The sequence below is a fragment of the Mustela erminea genome, chromosome 18 (genome assembly GCF_009829155.1).
Source record: "Mustela erminea isolate mMusErm1 chromosome 18, mMusErm1.Pri, whole genome shotgun sequence".
Taxonomy (NCBI): Eukaryota; Metazoa; Chordata; class Mammalia; order Carnivora; family Mustelidae; genus Mustela; species Mustela erminea.
The window spans coordinates 23657116-23682372 of record NC_045631.1 but is presented as its reverse complement, the minus strand read 5'-3'; the positions used below and the strand labels follow the sequence as shown (position 1 = coordinate 23682372).

The window sequence follows — 25257 nt, the reverse complement described above, 5'->3', positions numbered from 1 at the left end:
CAGTAAAGGAGGTGAAATTCTCCATGTGAGAACATGGTAACCACTCCTAGTCACCGTGCTTTGATGTGGACTTCGACAAACTGGAGGTGGGTGGTGAAGAGTGAACCTTGAACCATCTGGGGCAGAGTCAGAGGAACTAGACTTGAGGAGGAAAAGACTGGGGAGTTCCAGCCCTGTCTTCATACCTTAGAAAGAACTTGGGTTTGGCTCCAGGAGGCCGCAGAGGGCAGAAAGTGGGCTGGTGGGAGGATGGAACCAGGGCCAGTTTTAATTGCCACAGGGAAAGAAGTGGCTAATCTCTATTGTGAAACAGTCCTGACCAACCTTCCTGCCCCCAGAGAGCTTGGCTCCCCTGTTCCTTGGCTCTCCCCTCAGCCTCTGAAAGCCGTTCCCAAGCTGCTGGTGTGGGGTGGGCCCTTGTCCTTGTCACTCCTTCCAGGGTCTGAGCTCTCTAAGGGCTGGGCAGGGCAAGGGGTCCCAGCCTTGGGTGTAGCCTGACCACTGAGGGCCTTGCAGCTCTGAACAGAGGTTGTTCAAGGCTCTGTGGGGAGAAGGCCGATGGAAACCCCACAGGGCTTGTTTCTGATAACGACATGGGGTAGGGGGTGCAGGGTCAAAGCATTCTTCTGGAACCTGGTGCCACTGGTTATCTCTGAGACAAGGGCCAGTGTGGGGTGGGGAGCAGAAGGGGACAGGGTGGGGTAAGGGGGCAGGGCCTGAGAGGAGATAAGGAACGGGAGCTGCAGGTCTGGGGGTGTCCTGCAGGATGGGGGGCGCCTCCTCTCCAGGCTCTGCCTGGAGTCCGCTACCCTCTGAGCTGGGCCTCCTCCTCGGATGGCAAGAAAACAGGGTGCTTCTCGTGGGTGTTTGGGAATCCTGAGCTTCCCCTTGGAGACCACCCTGACCACTGGCAGGGCTGGATCTTTGAGAGGGTGAGAACCAGAGGTCTGAAGAAGCCCCAGCTTGTCAGCACTCATCCGCTCTTTCCCTGCTCTCTCTGCTGAGGTCTGGCTCCCTCACAGGGAGAAAATCTGCCCCTAAGAAGCTTTATTGCTCCCACTGCCTCTGTCTCAGGGGCTGGAACTCAGGGCCCATTGCTTTAACCTGGCCCTCTGTGGAGCCTCCATCCATCCCCACAACCCCACTTCTGCAAGGGCAAGTAGCTTCCAGAAGGGTCCTGTCTCTCTCTGATCTGTTTTTTTCCTCTCTCTTTGTCATTCTCTCTTATTTTCTCATAGCCACTGCTCTGGGGGCTCCCCTCTTCTTCCCTGCTCTCAGCCCCATGGCAGTGAGGACCACAGGAGGCAGGGGCCAGACTGAACCTGAAGGATTCGGAAGATGGGGTACAGATAGGTCCCTGGGCCTAGTGTCTTGTTCCCCCTCATTTATTTAGCAAATAAAACTACCAGATGGCCAGTTAATTTGAATTTCATATAAACAGCAAAAAAAAAAAAAAAAAAAAAAAAAAATTTAGTGTAAGTATATCCCATGCAGAATTCAGGATATACTTATACTAAAATTGTAATTGGTGTTTATCTGAAACTCAGACTAACGGGGGTTCTTTGTTTTCTCTGCCAGCCCAAGTCTGGACTCCTCCATCCTACACCAGATGACGGCCTCTGAGCATCTCCCTGGCTGGGAGACAACCATCCTAAATCCTAGTCCTAACCATTGACAACTAGGAACAAAGGCCCCATTTCCCAACAACGGACAGTCGATGATAACTGATAGCATTTAGGAAGCTTCAGGGTAGCCTCCAGCAATCAGGGACTGTTGTCATCAATTGTCTAAGAAAAATGCATGTGTATGAAGCTGTAGGCATTGGGTTTGGTGATGTAAGGTTGGCCCAAGTGCCCAGCAGCAGGAAGCTCCAACCTTCTCCAAACATGCCCGATCTTTACCTTGCGCTCATTCTCCTCTCCTGTCATTCTCTGTTATTTGTGTCCTACCTTGTATCTTACTCATCCTTTAAGACTCTGCTCAGATGTCTTTGGAGTGCCTTCCCTACTCTTGCCCTCCCCGCACTCAACCTCCCTAGGTGCCCCAGTGGACTTGGTGACCTCCCTTCTGGCGCCCAAGGGAGGGATCTTGTCTGTGCTGGGTAGAGCACTCAGGGCTCTGTAGGGCGGCTGCCCATCTCTCCCCCCAGCTTCAGGCTCCCCAAGGACCTGAACTACGGTGCGTTCAGGCCCCCAGTGTGCACAGGGGATGCACCACGGTCCTCAGCCTGCCCCACTCAGCTTAACTGTCCCCTCTGCACTGAGACCTCCCTGCCTACCCATTTCCAGAAGATTCTCCAATTCTCCCAGTGTATTTGCTTCATAGGAAATCAGGATCTATAATTTAAATACAAATATGTATTTGTATTTATGCGTCTGTTTTCTATTTCCACCTCTAGCGGACCAGCCCCAGGGCTTGTCTCTTTTGACCCATGCCATTTGTCCAGCACTTAGAACGGAGTCTGGAACACAATGTGCTCAGTGAAAATGTACTGAGTGAGTGTGTGACCACAGGTGCCTAAAGGATATCTATGGCTTCCCTGGGTTTGTACCCATCCTCCCTTCTTCCGGTGGCCACACTGGGATTACCCTCTGTGGAGGTTTCTTTCTCTGTCGGACTGTGTGGTTCAACAACTCCAACCTCTTTCCCACAGAGCCAGGCCCACAACCCACTCCTGGCCCAGCAGAGCATTCCTCTCCCCGACCGGGGCTAGGCACCAGGCCAAGCCATTCCAGGGACACCCAATCCTAGGACACTTGCTGCCAACGTGCAGGGTATAAGCCTGTTGCTGCCAGTGGGAAAGTCTGTCTGGGAATGATGCCCACAGAGGGAAGCGGATCCAAGGGATGGAGAGATAAGGATTTCTGGCAACATTGTTAGAGCACCTGGATCTAGATGTGCCTGAAGCCATCCCTAGCCTCTCCAGCTACCTGCCAACAAATTGTCTTTTCTGCTTAAGCTGATTTGAATTGTAATTTATTATTCCAGCTAGAATAGTCGTCGTTAATGCAGATTGGAAAAGTATCTCAAATCATCCTTTTATTCTCATTCAGCATCTAACGGAGCCTGGCATGCAGTAGGCACTCAATAAACATTCTGAGCGAATAAATGACTGCAAGCACTTTAAAGGGATGAATAGTGTCTAATTTACTTAAACCGTTTTTCCTTTTTCTCTGCAGACAAATGTTCAGTATACATTATGCATGCCATGAACGTTACGATGCCAGATAGATAAGATTCATCTCTTCTCTTCCTCCTCCACTAGGAACGTCCTGCTAATGGAATTCCTGCCTCTCACCCCCCCCTCCTTAACGGCTCCCGAGTTCTCCTCTTCTTGTTCTTCTTTCAGTTAATGATTGAGACAATTTGTAATCTATCATCCAGGGTAGGTCCGTGTCCTAGGCTCCCAAATAACCTGGGGGAAAAGTGAATACTAGTAAGTCAAGTCATAGCTGTTTCCTACATCAGGGCTGATGCAGGGATTCGCCTGCCATGTTGCTGACACAGGCTGTCTGTTTCATGCTCCTGTCCGAGGAGGGACAGGAACCAGAAGGCCTAGAAAAGTTCCCCTCATGTTGCCTCACTCCTCATTTCCTTGGGAGCTGGGACATGATCTCTTGGAAGCAGTCATGACGTTGAAGGTCCTCTTGTCTTCCGCGGATTCTACTATTAGAAGCAGACCAGCCATGAAAAAGAGAACTTGATTTCATCAAAAAGTCCAAACACACGGAAAAGTAGACACAATAATATAATAAGCCACCATCTCCTCATCAACCAGCCTCAGGAAACTCCTGGAAAATGTTATTTCCTCTCTACTCCCACTCCCATCCTTCCTCCCACCCCTGATTCCTTTGAAGCATATCATTTTTATGGAAATATTTTAATAGTCTTTTCTAGATGATAAACACTCTTTTATTGATTTATTTTTAAAGATTTATTTATTGATTTTAGGGGAGGAGGGGCACGGGGAGAGACTCTTTCAAGCAGACTCCCCATGAGATCATGACCCGAGCTGAAACCAAGAGTCAGATGCTTAACCGACTGAGCCACCCAGGTGTCCTGAGAAATACTCTTTTAAAACCATAATGCCACTACCCACAGTGGTAGGTTGTTACATCGTAGCATAACCCCCAGCAAAGCATGCCTGTTGGTGCTTGCACTCTTGGGAAGACTCCTACATTGACTCCAGACTTGACAACATGAAACCCTTGATCAATGAGACAATGACAAACATCATACAAGGCAGAAACCCAGAAAACACTTGTCCTTTGGGCTTTCCCTTTCTTGCCTCTTGCTGCAAATGTTTCTGTGGCCATGTGAAGAGCCCAAAGCCTCCTTCAGAATGAGAGACCACGTGGGGCGAGAGAGTAGGTACAACTGTTCTTGTTGTGCCCACATATGAGGGATCTGACCACACTGTGTGGGACAGACTTGAGCCATTCCCATTGGCATCTTAACCAAACCAGTGGCTCACAGAACCATGAGCAAACAAGACAGTCATTGATCTAAGCCATTAGTGTTGGGGTGGCTTGTTATGTAGCAAGAGCTAATTGATGCACACCCAAGACCCTGAACATTAATTTCTTAATTTCATCAAATACCCAGTAACACTTGAAAGCTCTTTGATTGTCTCATAAACCTTTGTTTATTCTTTTATTAGGATCCAAGAAGGTCGATATATTTCGATTGATTGATTGATACGTCCTCTTGTGCCTCAAAGTCTATAATTTCCACTTATCCAATATATACTTTTTTTCTCTTGCAATTTATTTTTCAAAGAAACTGGTCCTCTGTCCCACAGTTTTCCGAAATCTGAATTTGCTGGATGCTATGGTGCCATATAATGGGTTCGGCTGTCCCTAAATTTCCTGTAAACTGTCAGTGAGTTAGATGGGGAAGTTTGATCAGATTAGCTTTGATTTATTTTGGTGTCCGTGTTCCTCCTCAGGCAGGGTCAATACCCAGGTGTCTTTTGGTCAAGTGACCATCTCCCAGATCAATGTTCCTGGTAGTTTTTCTAAGGCGATATTAGAGTCACTCACTCTTTGTTTGTCAGCCATAATATTTCCAGAAAGTTATATTTCTCCTTATTAAGCATTCAGTTACTGATGGTACCACTTGTGTAAGGAAAAGCAGGATAAATGCTTGAGTCTTTCTCTTTATTTCAGTTTTCTGAAGATTAAATTTATTTCCTTGGCATCTTCCAGGTGTGACCAATGAGGTTTATTTTATTTTTTGAGTATCATTATGAACTCATGTATTTAAATATTTGGATGTATTTTAATACAGTGTATTGTCCTTATTGGTGTTTAAATTGCATCAGCTTTGACCAGGGGAGTCTACTCAAGTTCGCTCTTGAGTCATTTTGACACAAATCCCGTAATCTTTGATAATGTTTGATAGCTTCCTTGTTTCTGGTATAAAGATGTTCTGGCTTATCTTGTACTTTTTCCTGTGCCAGTCTTAGAATTAGCCTTTTCCTCCAAAGATACTCGATTTCCTTTTGACATAGTTATCCATGATATTTCACAAGTAGGAAAAGCTTTGATGGTGGTTTTTTCCTTTTTTTTTTTTCTTTCTCCCCTTCCTTTAGAACAGAAAAGCCAGAAATCTTCAAGGAGGTCAGGTTACTTGGCCCATGTAGGCGGCTCTCCCTGAGACAAGTCTAGAAAATTCTACCAGGGAAGAGTGTATCATTCTTGTGTTTGCAAAAAGCAGTAGTCAAGAGAGATGACACTTTCTGCTAATCCACTGATTTCCATAATGAAGAAGAAATCTTGCCTTTGTAAACGAAGGAACAAAAAGAGTGATTTCAGAGCCGGTTGGTTCTCAAAAGCATGACTTGAGGTCTGGGTCCCGACTGTATATACGAGCACCATGGGGAGGCTGAACTGCGACCCGGGAGGCACTTGCAAAGCCTGGTCGGTTTGCTTTGCTGAGTCCTGCTTTCTCTTCCAATCACTGGAGATTAACTACTTCCGAACCCATTCTGAGGGCGCAGTGAGATCATCAGAGATGTTTACTGCTCAGCCTGCAGACTCTCTTGCTTTCCCCTTTCTCAAGACCCCCATGCCCCCAGACTAAAGGAGTGCTCAAAAATGCTGTCACTTTTCTCAGGGAACAGATTGAGAGAGAGACCGAAGGACTGTAGTACATCTTTGCCCAGAGTCTTGGGTCCATCAGCTCATACGGCCCCGTGTGGGGTCCAGGAAGGTCTAGCATTTGATCCTCCTGGGACATAGCCTGTTTTGGGGCCTCCCTGACCTGCTCCTCCTGATGGCTATAAAGAAGTTGATGATGGGGCACCTGGGTGCCTCAGTTGGTTGAGTGACTTCCTTCGGCTCAGGTCATGATCCTGGAGTCCCAGGATTGAGTCCCACTTCGGGCTCCCTGCTTGGCGGGGAGACTGCTTCTCCCTCGGACCCTCCCCCTTCTCATGCTCTCTCTGTCTCTCACTCTCAAATAAATAAATAAAATCTAAAAAATAAAAAAGAAGCTGATGATGTTAGCGATGGTAATTATAGATAACATTGACAGAGCCCTTTGCAGGGGCCACGTTCTGTTCTAAGGATGACAGATGTGTTTCTATTTGTTGGAGCTGCTGTCAGCTCTCTGCTGGCAACAGCTTCCTAACCAGGCTCCCTGCCTTCACCCCTGCTGCTCTACCATCTATTCCCCACAGATTGTCCAGAAAGAATCTTGAAAACATGAGTCAGATCATACCACTCCTCGAAGGCTTTCGATGTCTTCCTGTCTTCCTCTAAATTAAAGATAAAGCAGAGACGGTGCCCTATGGCCTTTCCTCATGGGCCCCTCACTACTTCTCGAGCTCATTTTCACTGTTTCCCCTCCTCTGGAGACACACCAGCCCCCTCCCTGTTTGTCAACTCTGGCTAGTGGCTTCGGGCCTCCGAGTCTTCGCCCATGCTGTTCCCTTTGTGTGCAATGCTCCCTGCCCCGCCCCACGCTCCAGTTCCTCCCGGTCTCCCCTCAAACACCAGCTCCTCCACAAATGCACCCCCCTTCCCTGGCCATTCTGGATAACACAGCTCCTTTGGGCTGTCAGCTTCCAGCTCCTTTTCTTTATAGCATCCCACCACCTACCGGATTATAGATTTATTCTCTGTCCCTGTCTCTGTACCTACCTTGTGAACCTCATGAAAAAATGAATTTTTATGCACATAAGTCAGCGACAGGTACCTAATAGATGAGCAAAAAATATTTGTTCAGCGAATGAATAAATATTGATGCACTTAATAATCCCAATAACGTTCTGAGGTTTGGAAGGTACTATTATTTTTCCATTTTTACAGATGGAGAAGCCAGCTGAAGCTACAACCTACCTTAACCAGCAACGGGCAAGTCACTTCAGATCACATAACAAATCCGCGGAAAGATGGGATGAATGGGCAGACCAGGCCGGCGGATGAACACGCATGCGAGCATCTCTGTCCCCTCTTTCCTCTCCTCCTCCTCCACCATGGGAGTTTAGAGGGGATTTCCTTTTTCCTCTACACCCCTCTGCGCTTCTGCCCTGAACCGGTGTCTGCCTCTCTGCCCTGGATTGCAGGTGGGACAAAGTAGAAGCAAACCCGGACCCTTGCCCTCCACGCCTGCGCAGCCAGCTTGTGTCCGCCCAGGCTGTCCCAGCGGATTCTCCATCCCTGCCGAGACCTACCTGCTTCAGCCTGACCACCAAAGACCGCATCAAGGAAGATGAAAGTAGCTGAGGGAGAGAGGAGGCAGACTCGATCACTTCTTGGCTCACTCTGAAAAATCTCCCTTCTCCAACCCGGAGACCCGAGAGGCGCAGGGATGGAGGGAAGGGGCGGTGGGGTCTAGAACAGGATGGTCTGACCGGGCCAGCTCGAGGCCACTATTTTAACAGAATCTGTCAACATGGCCATGTTCACAGTTTCTCTTTGGCTTTTTGTTTTCATTTACTAAAATACATTTCTAAATTCACACACAGAAAATTTTGCTCTTTGTAGCGTACGATTGGACGAGTTTTGACACGTGCGAAGTGTCACATCTCTGTTACCACAATGGTGACACAGAAGACTTTAGTCACTCCCCAGATTCCCATGTGTTGGCCTCCTGTAGTCAGCCTCTCCCCATGAACCTCTGCTTAGCAATCACTGACAGATGATGCATCCCTGTAGAGCCTTTGCCAGAAAGTCCTAGAAATGGAAGCATGCAGGGGTTCCTGGGTGGCTCAGTCGGTTCAACGTCTGCCTTGGGCTCAGGTCATGATCTCAGGGTCCTGGGATCGATCTCCACATCGGGCTTCCTGCTCAGTGGGGAGCCTGGTCCTCCCTCTGCCCCCTTTCCCCCTGCTTGTGCTCTCTCTCTGTGGAATAAATGAATAAAAACTTAAAAGAAAAAAGAAAACAAAAAAAGAAATGGAGGCATACAGCACACAGCCTTTTAGTCCAGGCTCCTTTCACTTAGCAAAATGCATTTGAGGTTCCTCTGTGGCCTCTTTGCCTCTGTCAGTCGGCTCATTGTTTTTCATTGCTGACTAGTAGTCCACTGACTTGACTATACCACACTTCGTTTATCCGTTCACCCGACGAAGGTCGAGGAAGGTCATTCGCATTGTTTCCAGGTTTTGGCAATGAGCTTACAAAGCCGCTCTATACATTCCTACGTAGATGTCTGCGTGAACAGAAGTTTTCTTTTTCTTGAGCAAATACCCAAATGTAGGATTCCTAGGTCATGTGATAATGTATGTTTAACTTGATAAGAAGCAGCCAGGATGTCCACAGTGGGTCTGTCCATCTTGTAGGAATGTTCCAATCCTCGTCAGCATTCGCACCGTCGGTCTGAAACATTTTCTTAGCCCTGCTAGGAGGCGTATTTTGGCATAGGACCAATGATGTGGAATCTCTTTTTACATGGTTATTTGCTATCCCTAGGTCGTCTTCAGTGAGGTGTCCAAATGCCCCTTTACCAAAGTTGTTGCCTCTTTCATTCCTGTGACACTGTCAGGCATCCTAACAACTTTGATCCCTTGCCCAAGGGGCCTTGGGGAAGGCATTTTTTTTTTTTAATTTTTAATTTTTTAAATTTCTTTTCAGTATACCAGAATTCATTTTTTAAAAGATTTTATTTATTTATTAGACAGACAGAGGTCACAAGTAGGCAGAGAGGCAGGCAGAGAGAGAGAGGGAAGCAGGCTTCCCGCCGAGCAGAGAGCCCGATGCGGGGCTCGATCCCAGGACCCTGAGATCGTGACCTGAGCCGAAGGCAGAAGCTTAACACATTGAGCTACCCAGGCACCCCTAGAATTCATTGTTTATGCACCATACCCAGTGCTCCATGCAATACGTGCCCTCCTCCTTAAGTTTACTCCACCCAAAATCTTTCCCACAAGTTGAGAAGAGGGGCGTGCGGAGGTGGGTGAGGTATTACCCAGAACTAAGAACCACAGCACCTCTGATCTATTTTTAGTAGCTGTGAAAATTCTCCAAGGCCATCTAGTCAATCCTACTTCTCTGGGTTTTTTTTTTTTTTTGAAATAAGAAAACAGAGGCCTAGAGAGAAGAAGTTTTTGCCCAGATCTCAAGGCTAGAAGGTTTCTGAACTGAATCGAGATCGTGGATGGACTAATTTCCTCTGTACACGTCCCGAGCTCTCTGCACCATGGACCTGCGGTGCTCTGGGAGACGCTGAAGATACACATGGGGTCCCATCCCTGGGAAGGTTCTGGGAGCAATGCAGACAGGGCAGGATAATGTTAGGCAAAGACACACATGGACGTGGCCTTTCTGGGTTGCGGATAATATTGGAGGAAGTGGAGAGAAAAATGAATTAGTTGAGCAAGTCTTCTGGAAGAAGGGAGTTCTGAGGTCCACTTTGGAAGGGACACAGAAAGTCCAGGTGCCTGTCACTGTGGCTGTGTGTGCCAGCTCAGTCTTCTACGGGATCCTACATGGGGGTCGCCCACACTGTCCTAGGGACAAAGGCCATCTTCCCGATCTGGTAATAGACGTGAGCAACTGTAAGGCTCCAAGTGCGTTTCTGTTTGGTACGTTTTTGCGCCGTTTTCTGTTCCTGCTTAGGTCTGAGTGCTCTTCCTCGCTCTCATGTGCTTGGCCTCAGGTGGGGGGGCAGCGAGGTGATCCTCCCACAGCCCGAACGGCAGCAGCCAGCACTCCAGTCTAGTGAGCGGTGAGCTTCTCGGATTTGCTTCTAGTTGAAATCAATATTTGCTGAGAAGAATGCATCTTAATTTCAGTGGCCAGCTCTCTGGGCGAGAATTGCTCTAAAACAAACCTCCAAACCCGCAGACTTAATGCGTCCTAGTTCAGTTGTTTAGTAAATCTTGCTGTACGGAGAAAAATCCATTAGCTGACAGAGGCAGGGATGGGGGGGCGGTACGGGAGAGAGCAGGAAGGGCCCAACGAAGCCTCAGGGGCAGCAATGGGACCCAGAGCACGTGGACCCAGGTAAGGTGTCTGCCCTGTCCCCGGGGCCCCGGCCCAGGACTTCCCCAGCCCGCTGCAAGCCGCAGACACAGCCCGTGTGTCACTGCCAGAATGAATGGGAAGTGGAATGAGACCCCTTTCTCCAGTGCCTGCCTGGGGAAGTGTTTTCTAATTGCCAACTGTCCCGTTCTAAATCTACAAGGAGGCTATCGATTTTCTTTTCAGCAAGACTGGGGGAAAGCAATCATTTACCCCAGAACACAGGCTTTAATGAATCCGTGAAGCTTATGAGGTCACCCTGATTATATCTCCTGACAGTCCGGGATGGCTCCGCAGCGCTCAGAAGACTTCCTGAATGAGGAGCTTTTCCAAACCCAGGTCTCTCCGGCTCCTCTCACTCTGCTGAGTCAGGGCGGCATAGAGCTTTTCTACCTGGAAGGCAGGAGGCTTGCGGGGAGGCACAGTCTTGGACCCATTATTGGAGAGGCAGCAGGACCAGGTGGGATCAGCTGTGGGCTCCAGAGTCGCAGTCGACTGCACCAGTGTCCAGCTTTGCCAATTCCTAGCTGTTTGTCAAGGCAGCTGCCCGACAGCTTCACCTCCCCGAGGCTCAGTTTCCTCAAGAATCCCTACAGGGGCAGAATTGTCAGGATACAAGGTCCATATAGTTAAAGGATCAGCTATACAGTTAGTAGGCAAGACAAGGTAATAACCGCTTGGCACCCCCATTTCTCCTCTCTGTATAATGGGCTGAATTCTCTTTGTTTCAGAATGAATTGGGGACCAAGAAGGAAAGGATGAACTACCATGGCCTCCTGGAGACCATCCGGAAATGGTGGTATGGGGGAGGGGACGGTCACGGGACCTTTGCCACCGTCAAAGGCAAGAGATCAGAAATGAACTCAGCAGATAGGAACAAGATCTGTAGGCAGCTGTGTGGAAAGCAGGTCTCTTTGCCTCAGAAGGGTCTGTTCTTGGCCCACGGGCCACAAAAGAAGACCCTACCTGTTTAGATTTTCTCCTGATCTTCCAGATGGCACAAGCAAAACTCACAGGGCAGCAACTTGCCTGGGGTCAGCAGACAGCTGGTAATAGTGAGTCTCAAACCCCCGCCTGCAGATGGCAGGACCCTGTCTCCTTCTGCATCGGTAGGTTCTTGCCTTCACCTGCCTCATTTTGAAGTTGGTCCGGGCCACCCAATAGCCGGCAGGAGGCTGCCTGAGTCTGGACAGGGAGATGGAAGCTGAGGTGGTGTTGATGAAAGGGGAGGAGGGAACAAGGAGGACGAGGTATTTTTACCTTGAATTATTTTTATTAAATGTCACAACGGCTTCGTAGCACTTGGGATCCGACTAGACAAATCAATGAAAATAATTATAGTGAACATCCTGCCTTCCCACTTCCCTCCTCCTTCCACCCCCGTGGCTCCCTTGGACTAACAGGGAGGATGGCCAGCTCAGCTTTGCACTCTAGCCCAGGGGGAGCAAGGGCAGCCGCCCCCTCTGACCTCTGCCTCCTCTTTGCTTTGTCTGAAGGCAGTTCAGCCTGACTCAAGGCTTGAATCTTGGAGAGAGGAGCAGCTCCAACAGCAGCAGGAAAAATGAGCCAGAGGCCAGAGAGAGACAAGCACCTCCTACAGGGATTTAGAAACTGAGAAGAGGGCTTTTATTCTTAGAACCCATTTATGGCTTAGAAATAAACCTTCTAGCAAGCTTTGTATTTCTAGTCAGGTGACAAGATTAGTTAAAATCACACAAAAGGTCTATAGGAGTTATCCAATCATCTGACTATCTATCCATCCACCCACCCACCCACCCACTCTTCTACCCATCTACCCATCCATCCATCCATCCACCCCCCCATCCACCCATCTACCTACCCACTCATCCACCCACCCAGCCAGCCACCCATCTACCCACACATCCACTCATCCACCAATTCATCCATCCATCCATCCATCCATCCATCCATCCATCCATTTATCCACTGATCCATCCATCTGCCCATCCACCCATCTGCCCATTCATCATCCATCCACATATCCACCCACCTGTCCATCCATTTGTTTACTCACCCAGCCATCTACCCACTCACCTACCCATCCACCCACCCACCCAACCATCTACCCATCCATCCACCCACCCACCCATCCAGCAATTTATCCACCCCTCCATCTACCCATCTACCCACACACCCATTCATCCAAACATTCACCCATCTATCCATCCATCAATCCATCCATCCACACATCCATCCATCCATCCATCCATCCATCCATCCATCCATCTACCCATCCACCCATCTACCTACCCACCCATCTATTCATCCACCCATCTATCTGCCCATCCATCCATCCATCCATCCATCCATCCATCCATCCATCCATCCATTTATCCACTGATCCATCTATCTGCCCATCCACCCATCCATCCACCCATCTGCCCATTCATCATCCATCCACATATCCACCCACCTGCCCACCCATTTGTTTACTCATCCAGCCATCTACCCACTCACCCACCCATCCACCCACCCACGCAACCATCTACCCATCCATCCACCCACCCACCCACCCAGCAATTTATCCACCCCTCCATCTACCCATCTACCCACATATCCATTCATCCATCCATTCACCCATCTATCCATCCATTAATCCATCCATCCACACATCCATCCATCCATCCATTGATCCATCCATCTACCCATCCACCCATCTACCTACCCACCCATCTATTCATCCACCCATCTATCTGCTCATCTACCCACCCATCCACCCATATATCTGCTCATCTACCCACCCATCCACCCATCTGCCCACTCATCATCCATCCACCTATCTACCCACCAACCCATCCATTCATCCACTCATCCACTCATTTACCCATCCATCCATCTACCTACCCATCTACTCAACTATCATCCATCCATCCATCATCCATCCACTCATCTATTCATCCATCCATCCATCCATCCATTTTCAAACATTCAGTGAACATTTACTAAAAATCTAAAGGAAATGGCATTATAGTGAAAAGGGCTTGATAGCCCCAATTCAAATCTCATCCTGCCATTTTAGAGTTTTCCATGTGTTGTAAATCTTCCATTTGCTCTCCAGATGCACTCTCCCTGCCTGTGGCCAGAGAGGTTGACTGGCATGGACTGCATGAGTAGGCTCCCTTGCCTCTTGCTTCTAGGTGAGTTCATCCTATAGAGAGCACCAGTGGGAGATGAGAAGGAGGGAGGTAAGCAGGGTAAGGTTTTTAACTCTCCATCTTCCTCCCTCAACTAAGATCATAGGTCCTGACAGGTGGTTCTCTCCACACAGTCTTTTCTGTCCTCGGTTTCTGGGACTCTTTTATTCAGGCAAAGGCACCTATTGTTATCTTCTTTCTGGTACATTCACAACCCTTGCCATTTGCCTATGCCCTATTCAAGGCTTTGCAAATAACCCTTTTATTAAACTTTCCTCAGGCTTTTTCAGTTTCATTTGGCCATTGTCTTCCTCCTGGGACCCAGACTGATATAGAGTAAACAATTTTATCTCTTTGAGTCTCAATTTCTCCATGGGTAAAATGGGAGGATAAAATCTGCTTTGTAAGAGTGTTGTGAGGCTCTGGGAAGATAAGGGACTTGTCCAAGGTTACATGGATGGCTAAGCGACAGAGCTGAGAAGTGAAAACTGAGAAACTGGAACACAGCCCAAACTCCTCATTATCACCTAGGATCCGGGACTCTTGGGTGGTGGTCTTGGGCATTGTAGGGTTGGGGGCAATGGAAGGTCACATTAGTGGACCCTCCTGGCTAGGCTGGGATTGGTATCTTGCACTCATCACTCAGGTGGCAGCTTGAGGTCTTAGAAGGCGAGGCAGTTTGCATCCTTCTTCCTGCTTCTGTAGGGAAAGTCTATCAGGGATCCTGAGCTGTCGATTCCATTCAACAGCAGCATTTGAGAGAAGGATGCCCTGGTATTGGCTGACAAGGTCAAGGAAGTACTATCAAATGTCCTTCTTGACTGAGCAATGGTGAAGGGAAGGGGAGCTGGTATTTGGGGAGAGACATGGGCCTCCCTGTGCCAGACATCTTACAAATAAATTCTCCCATCTAATCTCCCAGCAATATATGAGGTAAGAATTCTCATCCTTAGACTTCAGGTGAGGAAACTGAGGCATAGAAAGATTAAATCTCATGCAAGATTCAGCCAGTAAGGGGTGGGGTAGGTGAGGGACAATGCAATCCCATTCTGTCTACCTGTGCAGTCTCTGCTCTTCCTACAAGGCTAGGATAAACAGAAGGAAACAATAACCTATTTTATTTGCACGGCAATTTATATTTCTTTCTGCATCTTCTGGGCCTCCAGCCCATCAGTGATCATTTTCCTCTCTTCTGCATCTTCAAGTCTGCACTGGCTCCTTTTCCTCTACATAAGAATGTGTTGAAGTCTTCAGTGTCCTTGAAATGTGTGCTTGGTCAGCCCTGCTTTCTCTACTGGTCAGCTCTCTTTCTTGCCATACCCCACTTGCTTACCTGCTGCAGCCACCCTTCCGTCCCCATCAAGACCTGTCCAGCGAAGGCCACCAGTGACCTCCAGGTTGTCAATTTCAACAGGAACTATCTTGTTTTATCTTCTCCAGCTTTATTCATTTGGCAAATGTTGCTGGTCCTTACTAATGTGCCAGGCATGATTCTAGGTGCTGGGGACAAAGTGGTAGATGGTACGGAAAACCGAATCCTTGCTATTGTGGAGGTTTCTTTCACTCTTGTGGTTTGGGGTGACAGCTCTTAGAGCAGCTTGGACCCTCTTGCCTGGTCGTGAGACTCCCTGACCAATTTTTCTTGGTCTTAGGTGAGAGCTTTCCATCTTCTTCCCTTTCCCACCTGTGGAAGCCCACCTGTCCCTTGGCTCCATCCTCGGTCCCCACATCCCTCACTCAATACCTCTCTGGCTTCAACTAACTCAACCACCACGACTCTTGAATCCCTGACTCAGCCCAGCCATTGCTTCTGGGCCCTAGATGTGTTTATCTGCTGCCTTCTTGGCTCTTCCATATGGGTGTCTCACCTCAAGACCCCACTTAACCACAACATATCCTTCACTGAATATCCCCCCCCCAATTCTGTCCTTTCCCTGTATTCCCAGGCCTGAATGACAGACTCCTTGTTCCCATCTTCTATATCCTCTTGTTGCTGCTCTTCCAAGACCCCACGTCTGCCAAGCCCGTTCCTCCACCACCATGACCTCACTCCACCACTCTGTGGATCACCGCAGCCACCTCCTCATATGGGAGAAGCTTGTCTCTGCTTCTGCACACACCCCTTTGCCGCATCTGGCCTCTGGGGGCGTGGTCCACCACACACATATGCTTCTGAGAGTTTCCTGCCAGAATTGCCCAGTGCCCTCCTGGTGTTTCCAGGCACTAACTCATATTTCCAGCTTTATCAGCCATGCCCTCTCCTGGGCACTTTGGCACCTAACAGTTCCGAAGCCTGGACTGTCCCCCCAAATCCCTTAGTGTTTCCATGTTTCCATGCCTCTGTGGCTTCATTCCAGTGGCTTCTCTGACCTGGGAGAGGGTGCCTGATAAACATCTTTTTTTCCTGTAAGATCTCACCTGAAGCCCAACTTATTTAACATGCCTGGCTCTGCTTTTGGGGGGAAATTATCAGCTCCCTCCTCCACAGTTCGGAAACCCTGTGTTTCTACCTCTTTTTATTCACTGGACATCAGTCTGTGCCGGGCACTGTGCTGTGCTATATTTCATCATTCCAGTCCTCAAAATGGCTCCAGGGAGTAACTAATCCTCTGCCCACTGGGAGGTGGGACAGCTGAGGCTGATGGAGGTTGAGCAGTGTGCCGGATATCTTAGAGTACCCAAAGTTGGAGGCAAAGCTAGAACTCAGGCCTTTGGGATTTAGAACCTCTCAGCCAGGTGGCTTTTGCTTTGATACTGCAACGTGATTTTTGGTTGTGTTTTCTCCCCCACTACATCCCTCAAGAGCAAGGGCCATGCCTTTCTTTCCTCTTCTCTGTCCCCACAGCCTAGCACAGTACTTGGCATGTGCCAGGAATCCACAGGCTGTGTGTTGAAGGGACGTGCGCACATATAAATAAGGGATTCAGATGCCTTCCCTATCCACAGTCTCATGGAACCCTCACAGCCACACTAAAGATGGCCATTAACATCTTGCTTCCACAGCTCCGGAACCAGAGGCATTCCTGAAGCCAGGGGAAAAGCCAGCGCTTACTGATCTCTTGTTTCTCCAGATGTGAGAAATCCAACACTTGGAACTTCAGGGTTAGGCTGTGACAGGGTTCCAGCAGAGGCTCACCAAGATACGGGAAGTTCTCTGAGTGGAGAAAGTGTCGTTTCCAGAGCTAATAAAGCCTAGGCTCTTGTTGCCTTCTCCAAGGGAGAGAAAGGAAGAGTGCTGCTATAGCCCTCACTGGCTCCAGGTGAGTAGAGAGCTCAGGGTCGGTCCTGCTGGGGTGTGATTTGGCCCCATAAACCTCCACTGAGTGCTGATGGTGTGCTGGGTGCTGTTCTAGGTCTGGCCAAGTTGCTGAGTTAATACTGCTGCCTGATTGTAATATCAAGGGAAATGAACTCTTCAAAAAAAAAAAAAAAAAAAGCAAGCAAAATATGCTGTTGCAAGTAGGGGGGAAAAAAGGATCATTGTAGATGCATATTAAGTGTATCTGACACTGTGTATAATATATTTTCAATGCCAGGCAACTTGTTAGCTTCCTAATATGTGTATTCTGGGATGTTTGCAAATATGTTACAGAGCTCGGCAAACAACTCATACTGGAGAGGCTGCTCCCATTTTAAGCTGATGCATAATCTGTGGATTTTAAACTCTCTACTGCCCTGGTTAACCCAGGCCTGGTTTGGTGACCCCCAAGAGCACCTAGTCTCCTGGCATCCCTTTTGTCACTAGGGGAACAGAATGTTAATGGAGCTGTCAGCTGGGCCCAGCTCCCAGTGGAGGTCCCAGTCTACCCAGGCTGTCCCCAAATCCTGGAGTGCCAGGACTAAAGGGCCCTTTTGAGAGTTTCAGGTCCTACTGCCCATTTTACAGCAGGGTAAATGGAGGCCTGGATAGGAAAGGCACTAGGTGAAAGTCCTTGGGGCAAGGTGAGGGCCGAAGAAGGCCAGATCCAGGCTACCCACAGCATTCCTGGACATTCTGTTTGGTGGTCAGAGTTTAGGGAAGAGGCAACATCTGTCCCAAGAATGACAGCATTTTTGGCAGAGGCCAGAACCAGACATCAGAGAAGGAAGGGGGGAGACAGCACCCATTTCTCAGGCCTCTTGCAGAATGTAAGGCCCTGTCCTTGTCCCCATTCTCCCCCCGGCTGGCACCTTGCCTCGCAGAGCAAAAGGTGTAGGCCCCCGCCGCCAGCCACAGGGCCTGCTGGGGTGAGAACTGGAAGCTTGGTGGGGCCAGGGACTGTCCTTAGCTGCTTTCTCTGGCTGACTTCCCATCCTCTGGCCTAAGGAGCAGAGCCTGGAGGACTCACCCCACTCCAGGAAATCCCACTCGACTTGATTTTTGTAATCAGCCTGCAGATCTTGGCTGGTTAACCCGGTGGGTCATTTTAATTTTCCAGAAGCTTTCCGACTTCCCTTGGATCCTTAATCAGATAAGGGGATCTGTGTATGTTTGTATGCGTGCACGCGCGTGTGCGCACGCGTGCCTGGGCTCACTCGGCCCTCCGCCCCCACTCTTCCCTCCCCCTCTCCCTCCCATGAGCGAGCTCTCTCTCTTTCCCTCTGTCTCCATGATCACTTCCCTTCTCTTCCAGAATGCTTAATGGAGTCTGGAGATGGGAGGAAGGATGAGCGCATTTCCAATGGGGAGCCAGCCGTCACCCCTCTCCTCCCTGTTCCCCTTGCCTCTTTCCCCATTATTCTGGAGGTAGATTTGGCAAAGTGTTTTCTCGGAGGAGGGACAGGAACTTCTTTCCCCCTCCCCTTTGTTCCCCTTGGAAGCATGCTTCTGCCTACCCACCCACCCCCGTCGCCCGCCCCCCTCTCTGTTGTCACTGGGTTCCCACAGTGCTGCCTGAGCCCAGGGCGGCCCATGGTCTCCACCATAACAGGGGAAATGCATAATTGGACAAGGAGGGATGCCGGTGGCTGGCGGGTGCGTGGCAGTGCCCAGGGAGAGAGAGCCCGATAGGATGCCTCTAATAGCTTATCTCCTAATACTTGTTGTTTGGAGCTGTTGTCTTCCCCTCCGAGCCTGTCTGCCCGACCAAGCGCGGCACGGCTGGTGTCAGCAGCCTCCTCTTCCTTAGTATGCTCAGCTCCCTTCTGCGGCGGAGGGCTCAGCCTCCCTCCTGTTAGGGGCATTCTTCTCAGGCCATGGGCGTGATGGTGGAGGGGCTGGGGGGTCAGCTCAGGGCAGCAGGAGAACGGGGAGCTAAGGGGACTCAGTGCTTTCTTGATAGATCTTTTCCTGGGCCCCAGCCGTCTTTGTTCCACTGTGCCCAGCATGGTGCTTGGCATACAGTAGGCACTTAATAAATGTTGGCTGTTCTGAACTGAATAATCTGTTGATGGTGTTGGGCCGGACCAGATAAGGCCAGGTCCTTTCCAGCCCTCGGGACTATGGCTCTGATACAGGATATATGTGTATTTCAGCATAGCATATGGACTGTTCAGGGCACTGCTGGGAACCTGGGGTGTTCAGAGCTCCGGCTCTGTCTCAGGAGCTCACCTCAGAGGTAGAATCATAGGTGAGAATGCCAGTGGCTGTTCAGCATGGATCGACACTTGCCTTGTGTTTTCCAGAATGAGATGATACCCACATGCAGAGGGCCCTTGGAGAATCATGTTGCCTTACCCCAGTTTACCAATTACGTACTGGAAACCCCAGGATGACTTGCCCAGGACCTCTCATCCATCGGAAAGAGTTAAGAGGCACATCAAGGCACATGACTCCCAGTACAGTGCTCTCTCTATAACAGCAGGTTGCCAAAGAGTTAAGATGTGGGCACAGGAGATATACATGGCTACGAAGCTGAGTCAGGCATAGGTGGGTGCTTGGGACCTACGTGATGTCCCCTCAGGATACAGGAAAAGAAGGCACATCGCAGCATTTGTGGCCTTTCAGTCTTTAATGGTTTGTCTGTTCCTTTGTTCTTTCATTTATTCATCCTATGAAGATTTCGTTACCACCTTCTCTATGCCAAGTATGGGGAGTTAACTAGAATGGGTCCTTGCTGGATGGGAGCTTCGTTCTGACTTCAGGTGGCGTGTTCCTGGTGCTGCATCTTGGCTCTGCATCTTGGCCTTGCTCTTTGAGGATCCTGACTGTCTTCCATACAATGTCACCGCCTCTATCGGCACCCAGGAGACCCGCTCCTGAGCCCATATGGCCAGCACCTCTTCTCTGGCCTGTCCCTACTTCATGGATGGAGCCCAGGCCTTTTGCCCAGTGGGGAGCATATTCCAGGGGAGGGTATGTGCACACCCCTTCCCCAGCGTCCACAGACGCTAGGTGTGTGCCCCTGGGTCACCTGGAGCCCCTGTCCTTTCTGTGGCCTCAGCTGTGCCCAGAGCAGGACTCTCTCTGTCCCCAGGGAGAGGGGAATGTGAGGGAACACTCGGGTGAACTGCTAGTCAGGCTCTGACCTTGGGCCCTGACCCTCACCTGCTTTGTGATCAATGGCCTGCCTGAGTTCTCTGTTGGAAAGCCATTCCTTTGGGATAAGTGCTCTTCTAGGAGGGGAGTGCCGTTTCCACAGCTGTCTGCCTACTTCCTGCGGCCACGGCACTCCACCCTTGCCTGCCCAGAACTCCTCAGCGGGCCTGCTTCTGCTGGCCAGCCTGGACCTCCTCCCATGGAGGCGGTGACGCCGCAAGCTCTCTGACAGCAGCCCTCCGTGGTCTGTGATCCAGAGCCAGCAGTGCAAACCACCTCCTCCAGGCATCTTCGTGTATGCCTGCAACACCAGATCTGGGGGAACAGGCAGGAAGAAGTGGACTAACACTTAGCAAGAAACACCTTCCTGTTCTGTGAGCTGAGGCCACGTCCATGGTCACCCTGAAGGGTAGTCATACCCCAGCTGATAGCTTGTCTCTCCCTGGGAGTCTGGGGTTGGGCTGGAGTCTCTGAGCAGCCTCTTCTGGGGCCGTGGGCAAAGGTGCCCGGGGGTAACAGGCAGTCCTATTAGTATTGCCTCTCCCCAACCTCCCTCCCCTTCGGCCCCCTGTTCACTCTGCTTCCATTATTGGCGGATGAAGTGGAAAATAACCTGGCTCTTAGGGGAATGCCCATCTCTGCTCCTTTCTCTGGCTGCTAATGGAACCAGCAGCTGTCCCCAGCCATGTGTGGCTTCCCTGACCCTCAGAGACTGGGGGTGTAGAGACCAGCCTGGGGAAAGGACTCGGCTCAGTTCTGTTTCCCAGGGGAGCGCTGAGCTGACATCACGCGGGGAGCGCTCTGAAACAGTGACTGATAGGAGGCAGAGCCTTGAACAGAAATAATCACAGCCTTCACTTCCCGAGCACCTCCTGTGAGTCGGGCAAAACGCAAGCTGTTCCGGTTGCATTATCTCATTTAATCCTCTCACTGAGCCTGGGCGAGAGGTAGGGGCCCTGCTATCATCTTTTGTGGGGACCGAGGCTCAGAGAGGTTAAGCAACTTGCTTATTATAGTCACGCAGCTAGAGAGAGGCAGAGCTGGCTCTGGACCAGACCTCCCTGACCCAGACTTTCTTTCCTCATGCCGCAGGAGGGCTCTGAGAGGCCACCGTGGGCCATAGCAACTAAAGCACCTCGTAGCTGATCCTGCCTTGGATGGGTCAGGAGAACAGGCAGGAGAACTGCCTCCCTGAAGGGCCCTTCTTCCCCTGGGGGGGAGGAGGCGTCCCAGGGCTGTCTGAGACATCAGAGCCAGAGACACAATGGGGGTCCTGATTGAGGGACCTCATGGGTTGCGCTCAGGAGGTCGGGGGTGCATATCACAGCATTTGAATGGTCTTTAAAGTCAACTTTGCCTTTTGTTCATGATGGTTCTATACAAATCACATGACTGTATCTTACCTTGGCTGAGTTGCCCACCTGTGTGGGACTCAAGAAATCTGCCTCTGGAAGGACCCCCCCACAGGGATCAACCCCCATGCTGAATGGGTAAGGTGAGATGTGGCTGGACATGCCCTTGGAGGTGGACAGTGAAAGTTCTGGCGCCAGCCAGAGCATGATAGGGGAAGAGGGTGAGGCATCACAAGCAGGCGAAGGCCATGGTGTCCTGTGGGGAGCCCAAGGCCAGCTGGGCACTGCAGGGCTCTTGGCAGGGGCTCAGAGTGGCTGCTTGAAGGGGCTTCATGGACAGGACACCCTGCACATAGTAGGTGCTCAGTAAATTCTTGCATCAAGAATGAATGGGCTCCCTCCAGAGGACTTAACTATTCTAAGTTGGGAGCACTCCTTGCATAAAGAGGAAACAAATGCATGGTTTTTGAGCGTCTGGTATATGCCAGGCAGGCTGACATAGGCTATCCCAGTTAGTAGTCTGGGCCTTTTGCAAAGCAGGACGCTCATGCTTCCACCTGGGCTCAAGAACAGCCCCGCACATAACCTGCGGAAGTGTGGGTCCCCATCCTTCTCCCAGTTCTCCTTGGGAGCCAGGTGGAGTCTGCGCTCCCTCTCCAGCTTTAGTTCTGCTCCTTCCAATCCTCCGCTTTTGTGACTGTGTCCTGGTGGTGTTGCTTCTGAAGCCACATCCATTCCTGGAAGGGGTAGTGCCACGGGCAGCGAGACCTAGGCTGCTACCTCCTGTGCGTACCCTGTGGCCACTGCGCATGCGCCTCAGAGGCTCCGCGGAATTGCAGGGGACCCGGAGCTCTGCGGCCCCCAGAATTTTGCTCGAGTCCTGGCTGCGCAGCTTGCTGCTTTGCTCTGGGAGCTTAGACAAGCCGTGACCCCCTCCTGAGCTCAGTGTCTGATGCTGAAAGGTGGTAGGGGTCAGGGAAGGGCTAGATGCCTTTCTTGTCCTGCCCTGCATCTCGGTTCTGCTCTGCGTTTCCCGGTGTTCGTCGCATGGGATTTGCGACCCTTGACTCTACCACGCTCTGGCTCTGTGATATTGGGCAAGTTATTAACCTCTTTGAGCCTCAATTTCCTCCTCCCTAAATGAATACCCACCGTGTGCGCTGTCTTAGGGATTAAATGAGATAATGCATGTAACCAGGGAAAGTGCTCAGTTCGGGGTCTGACACAGGGTGAGTGCTCAGAAGAGGTCCAGCGAATGTGTCTTAGTCCTCCTCCCCCTTGTCCCCACCACCATCATCATCTTCGTGTGGAGGCAGGACAGGGTTCCCTGCTGCCACCTCTCTTAGCTCCCCGACAGAGCCAGAGCCAGCCCCAGCAGACAAGGGGACAGATGGGCCACCAGAGCCTGTTCTGTTCCCTTGGAAGGAGCCCCACTGCTTCTGCTCTGTCTTATTCTTCCCAATCATTGGTGTGTTTCACCCATTTTAAATCCCACTGTCATTTGGTTTGATCTCGGCGAACCCCATCTCCTGGAGTAGGGGCAGAGCTCAGTCTCTGAGTTCTAGGAAGGGGAAGGAGGATGGCCGAGGAGAAAGCCATGTGTGGGACTGAAATACCAATCATGTCCAGCCCAGGAAACCGTCGGAGGCAGGGGCTGGTGCAGGAGAAGAGGGGCTGGAGGAACCTGCTGGCCATGCTCCAGCCTGAGGCCCAGGACCTGGAAGGCTGGGAGGATTGCCTTGCTTCCCTGTTCTGAGAGGTGGACAGGTATGACCAGATGATCTCGAAGGTCTGTTCTAGCAGTAGCATTCTCGGCCCTGTGGCCTGCTGACAGAAGCTGCCTGCCTCCTTCAGTGGCCTTTCTTCCTACCTCACCCCAGCCTTGCCATCTCCAAGGGCCCCAGGCTTATAATTCAGGATTTCTTGCAAACTCATTCTCCACTCACATGCCCCAGGGCACCCCTCGACATCCTGTGGATGTTTGGGGGAGGACAGCAGGGCATAGGACCTGGAGATCAGGAGTGGCCAGATTGCACAGTGGAAAGAGCTCCCAACAGAGGCCTGGGTTCTGGTCCTAGCTCTGATGTTAGTTTCCTGGATGACCCAGGAGGAGTCACTGCCCCTCTCTGGGCCTCAGTTTTCCCATTTTTGAAATGGGAGAGTCAGGCTTGTTGATGCTTAAGAACTTTCAGTTCTATTTGTTTAGGTCTCTATACTTCTTAGCACATGGCTATGGCCATGGTGGGGATGCTTAGGTTCCTTACTACCTCTGGACCCTCTTCCTCCTCCTGGACTCTAAGACCCTTCTCTGCAGAGTAGGATCAGTATCCTTTGTCTTCTCACCCCACCTCCCCCGTCTCTCGTGTTTGTGAGTGTCTAGCTATGGAAGGTGCTGTGTTAGACCCAGGGATGTGGGTATGGACAGGAAGGTGGACACAAATCTTCCCTCACACACACTCCTGGTGAAGACAGATCTGGGTGCATGTAACCACAGCACAGCTGGGAAGGAGGGATATGTGCTACAGACTACTGGCCATGGAGGACGGGAGAGGTATGGAGGGAGACCCCTGGGAGTCTTCACAGAAGAGGCACCAGAAGTGGGTCTTGAAGGATGATGTTAACGAGGGAGAGAGCACAAAGACATCTGGGTGTGATGAGGAACGTGCATGACGTGGGGAGGACTTCTGGACATGAGGCCAGTCTAGGGCAGAAGGTTCTAGATGGTCCGGGTGTCGATTGTGTCCAGCGTGGGGAAGTGTGGACCACCGAGCTACGGCTGAGCCAGAAAGGAGGGTCTTGTCCTGATCAGGGAGGCCTTCGGAGTTTATCCGTTGTTTACGAGCCTCGTGTCTGCAAATGAGCACAGCGATGGTAATGACTAGGACACACGGCACTCATTCTATCTCAGAGGCCATTCTAAGCATGTGGGATGTGTTTCATTTTATCGTCCCTCAACCCCTAGGAGAGAGGGAGATATCTATCTATCTATCTATCTATCTATCTCTATATATATATCTATCTATCTCATCCCTCTTTGCCAGATGAGGAAACCGAGGAACAGAGCAGTTAAGTGATTGCTGAAGGTTACACAGCTGAAAGGGACAGGAGTTCAAATCCAGTTAGTCTGGCTCCAGAGTCCAAGCCACCAAGGGGGGTGGGGGGGTACGGGTGGGATGCAGTCCCAGAGGGTGCCAGCTGCCCCAGGGCTGAGTGTTTCCTCACCAGGCTGGGCCCTCCTCCTGGGCTGGACCGCTGATCACCACTTCCCCACCCCCTTGGGCAGACAGGTGAGGGACAGTGGCCAGGAGCCTGGGTGTGGGGGGAGCATCTGTGCCCAGTTCTGAACATCTGCCTCCATTTTGATCTGATTGCTCTCATCTTCTCTCTGCTGGCAGGAGACAGCACCTGCTTTCCACCGTCTTAATTAAGCTGCATTTTTGTTTTTATTTACTTAGCGCCCGGATGGGAAGAAATGTCTCTGGTGCACAAATGAGGAGTGGCAGGTGAAGAGATGGGGTGGCACTCGCCAAGCCTCACTCTCTGAGCCAAGGGGAGCCTTGGCCACTGGCAGGTACACCTGCCAACCCCTCCAAGACCTCGGGACTCCCCGCTGACTACCTGCCCTTGCCAGGCCGTCCACGTTCCCTGATGCCCCGGCAAGCCTCTCCTGGATTTCATCCAGAGTCGGGATCCTCCCTTCATTATTTGGTAGCTCTGAGACCTTGACTGAGAGGTCTTCATCTTACGGAGTCTCAGTCTTCTCATCTGTCACATGGGGTTAGTAATACTTGCCATTCAGAATGAATGTGATATAGGTGCGCCTG

At 50.7% G+C, this 25257-nt stretch overlaps 1 protein-coding gene across 1 annotated transcript; it reads left to right on the top strand.

The window, feature by feature from the left end:
- Nucleotides 1-9934: 9934 nt before the first annotated feature.
- On the top strand, nucleotides 9935-15668 carry LOC116576911 (non-classical arabinogalactan protein 31-like). The gene is made up of 5 exons (XM_032319471.1): nucleotides 9935-9984; nucleotides 10105-10173; nucleotides 11464-11578; nucleotides 12585-13245; nucleotides 15571-15668. Exons 1-5 carry the CDS (start codon nucleotides 9935-9937, stop codon nucleotides 15666-15668), a joined length of 993 nt encoding a protein of 330 aa, XP_032175362.1.
- Nucleotides 15669-25257: the final 9589 nt, after the last annotated feature.

What these genes read in the sequence shown, in the direction of transcription:
- LOC116576911 (XM_032319471.1), top strand. Translation starts at nt 9,935, where the DNA reads ATGGGGGTCGCCCACACTGTCCTAGGGACAAAGGCCATCTTCCCGATC. An exon ending in CCCTGTCTCCTTCTGCATCG is followed by an intron (nt 11,579 to 12,584) that starts GTAGGTTCTTGC and finishes CCACCCATCCAG; the next exon opens with CAATTTATCCACCCCTCCAT. An exon ending in ACCCACCCATCCACCCATCT is followed by an intron (nt 13,246 to 15,570) that starts GCCCACTCATCA and finishes CTGTATTCCCAG; the next exon opens with GCCTGAATGACAGACTCCTT.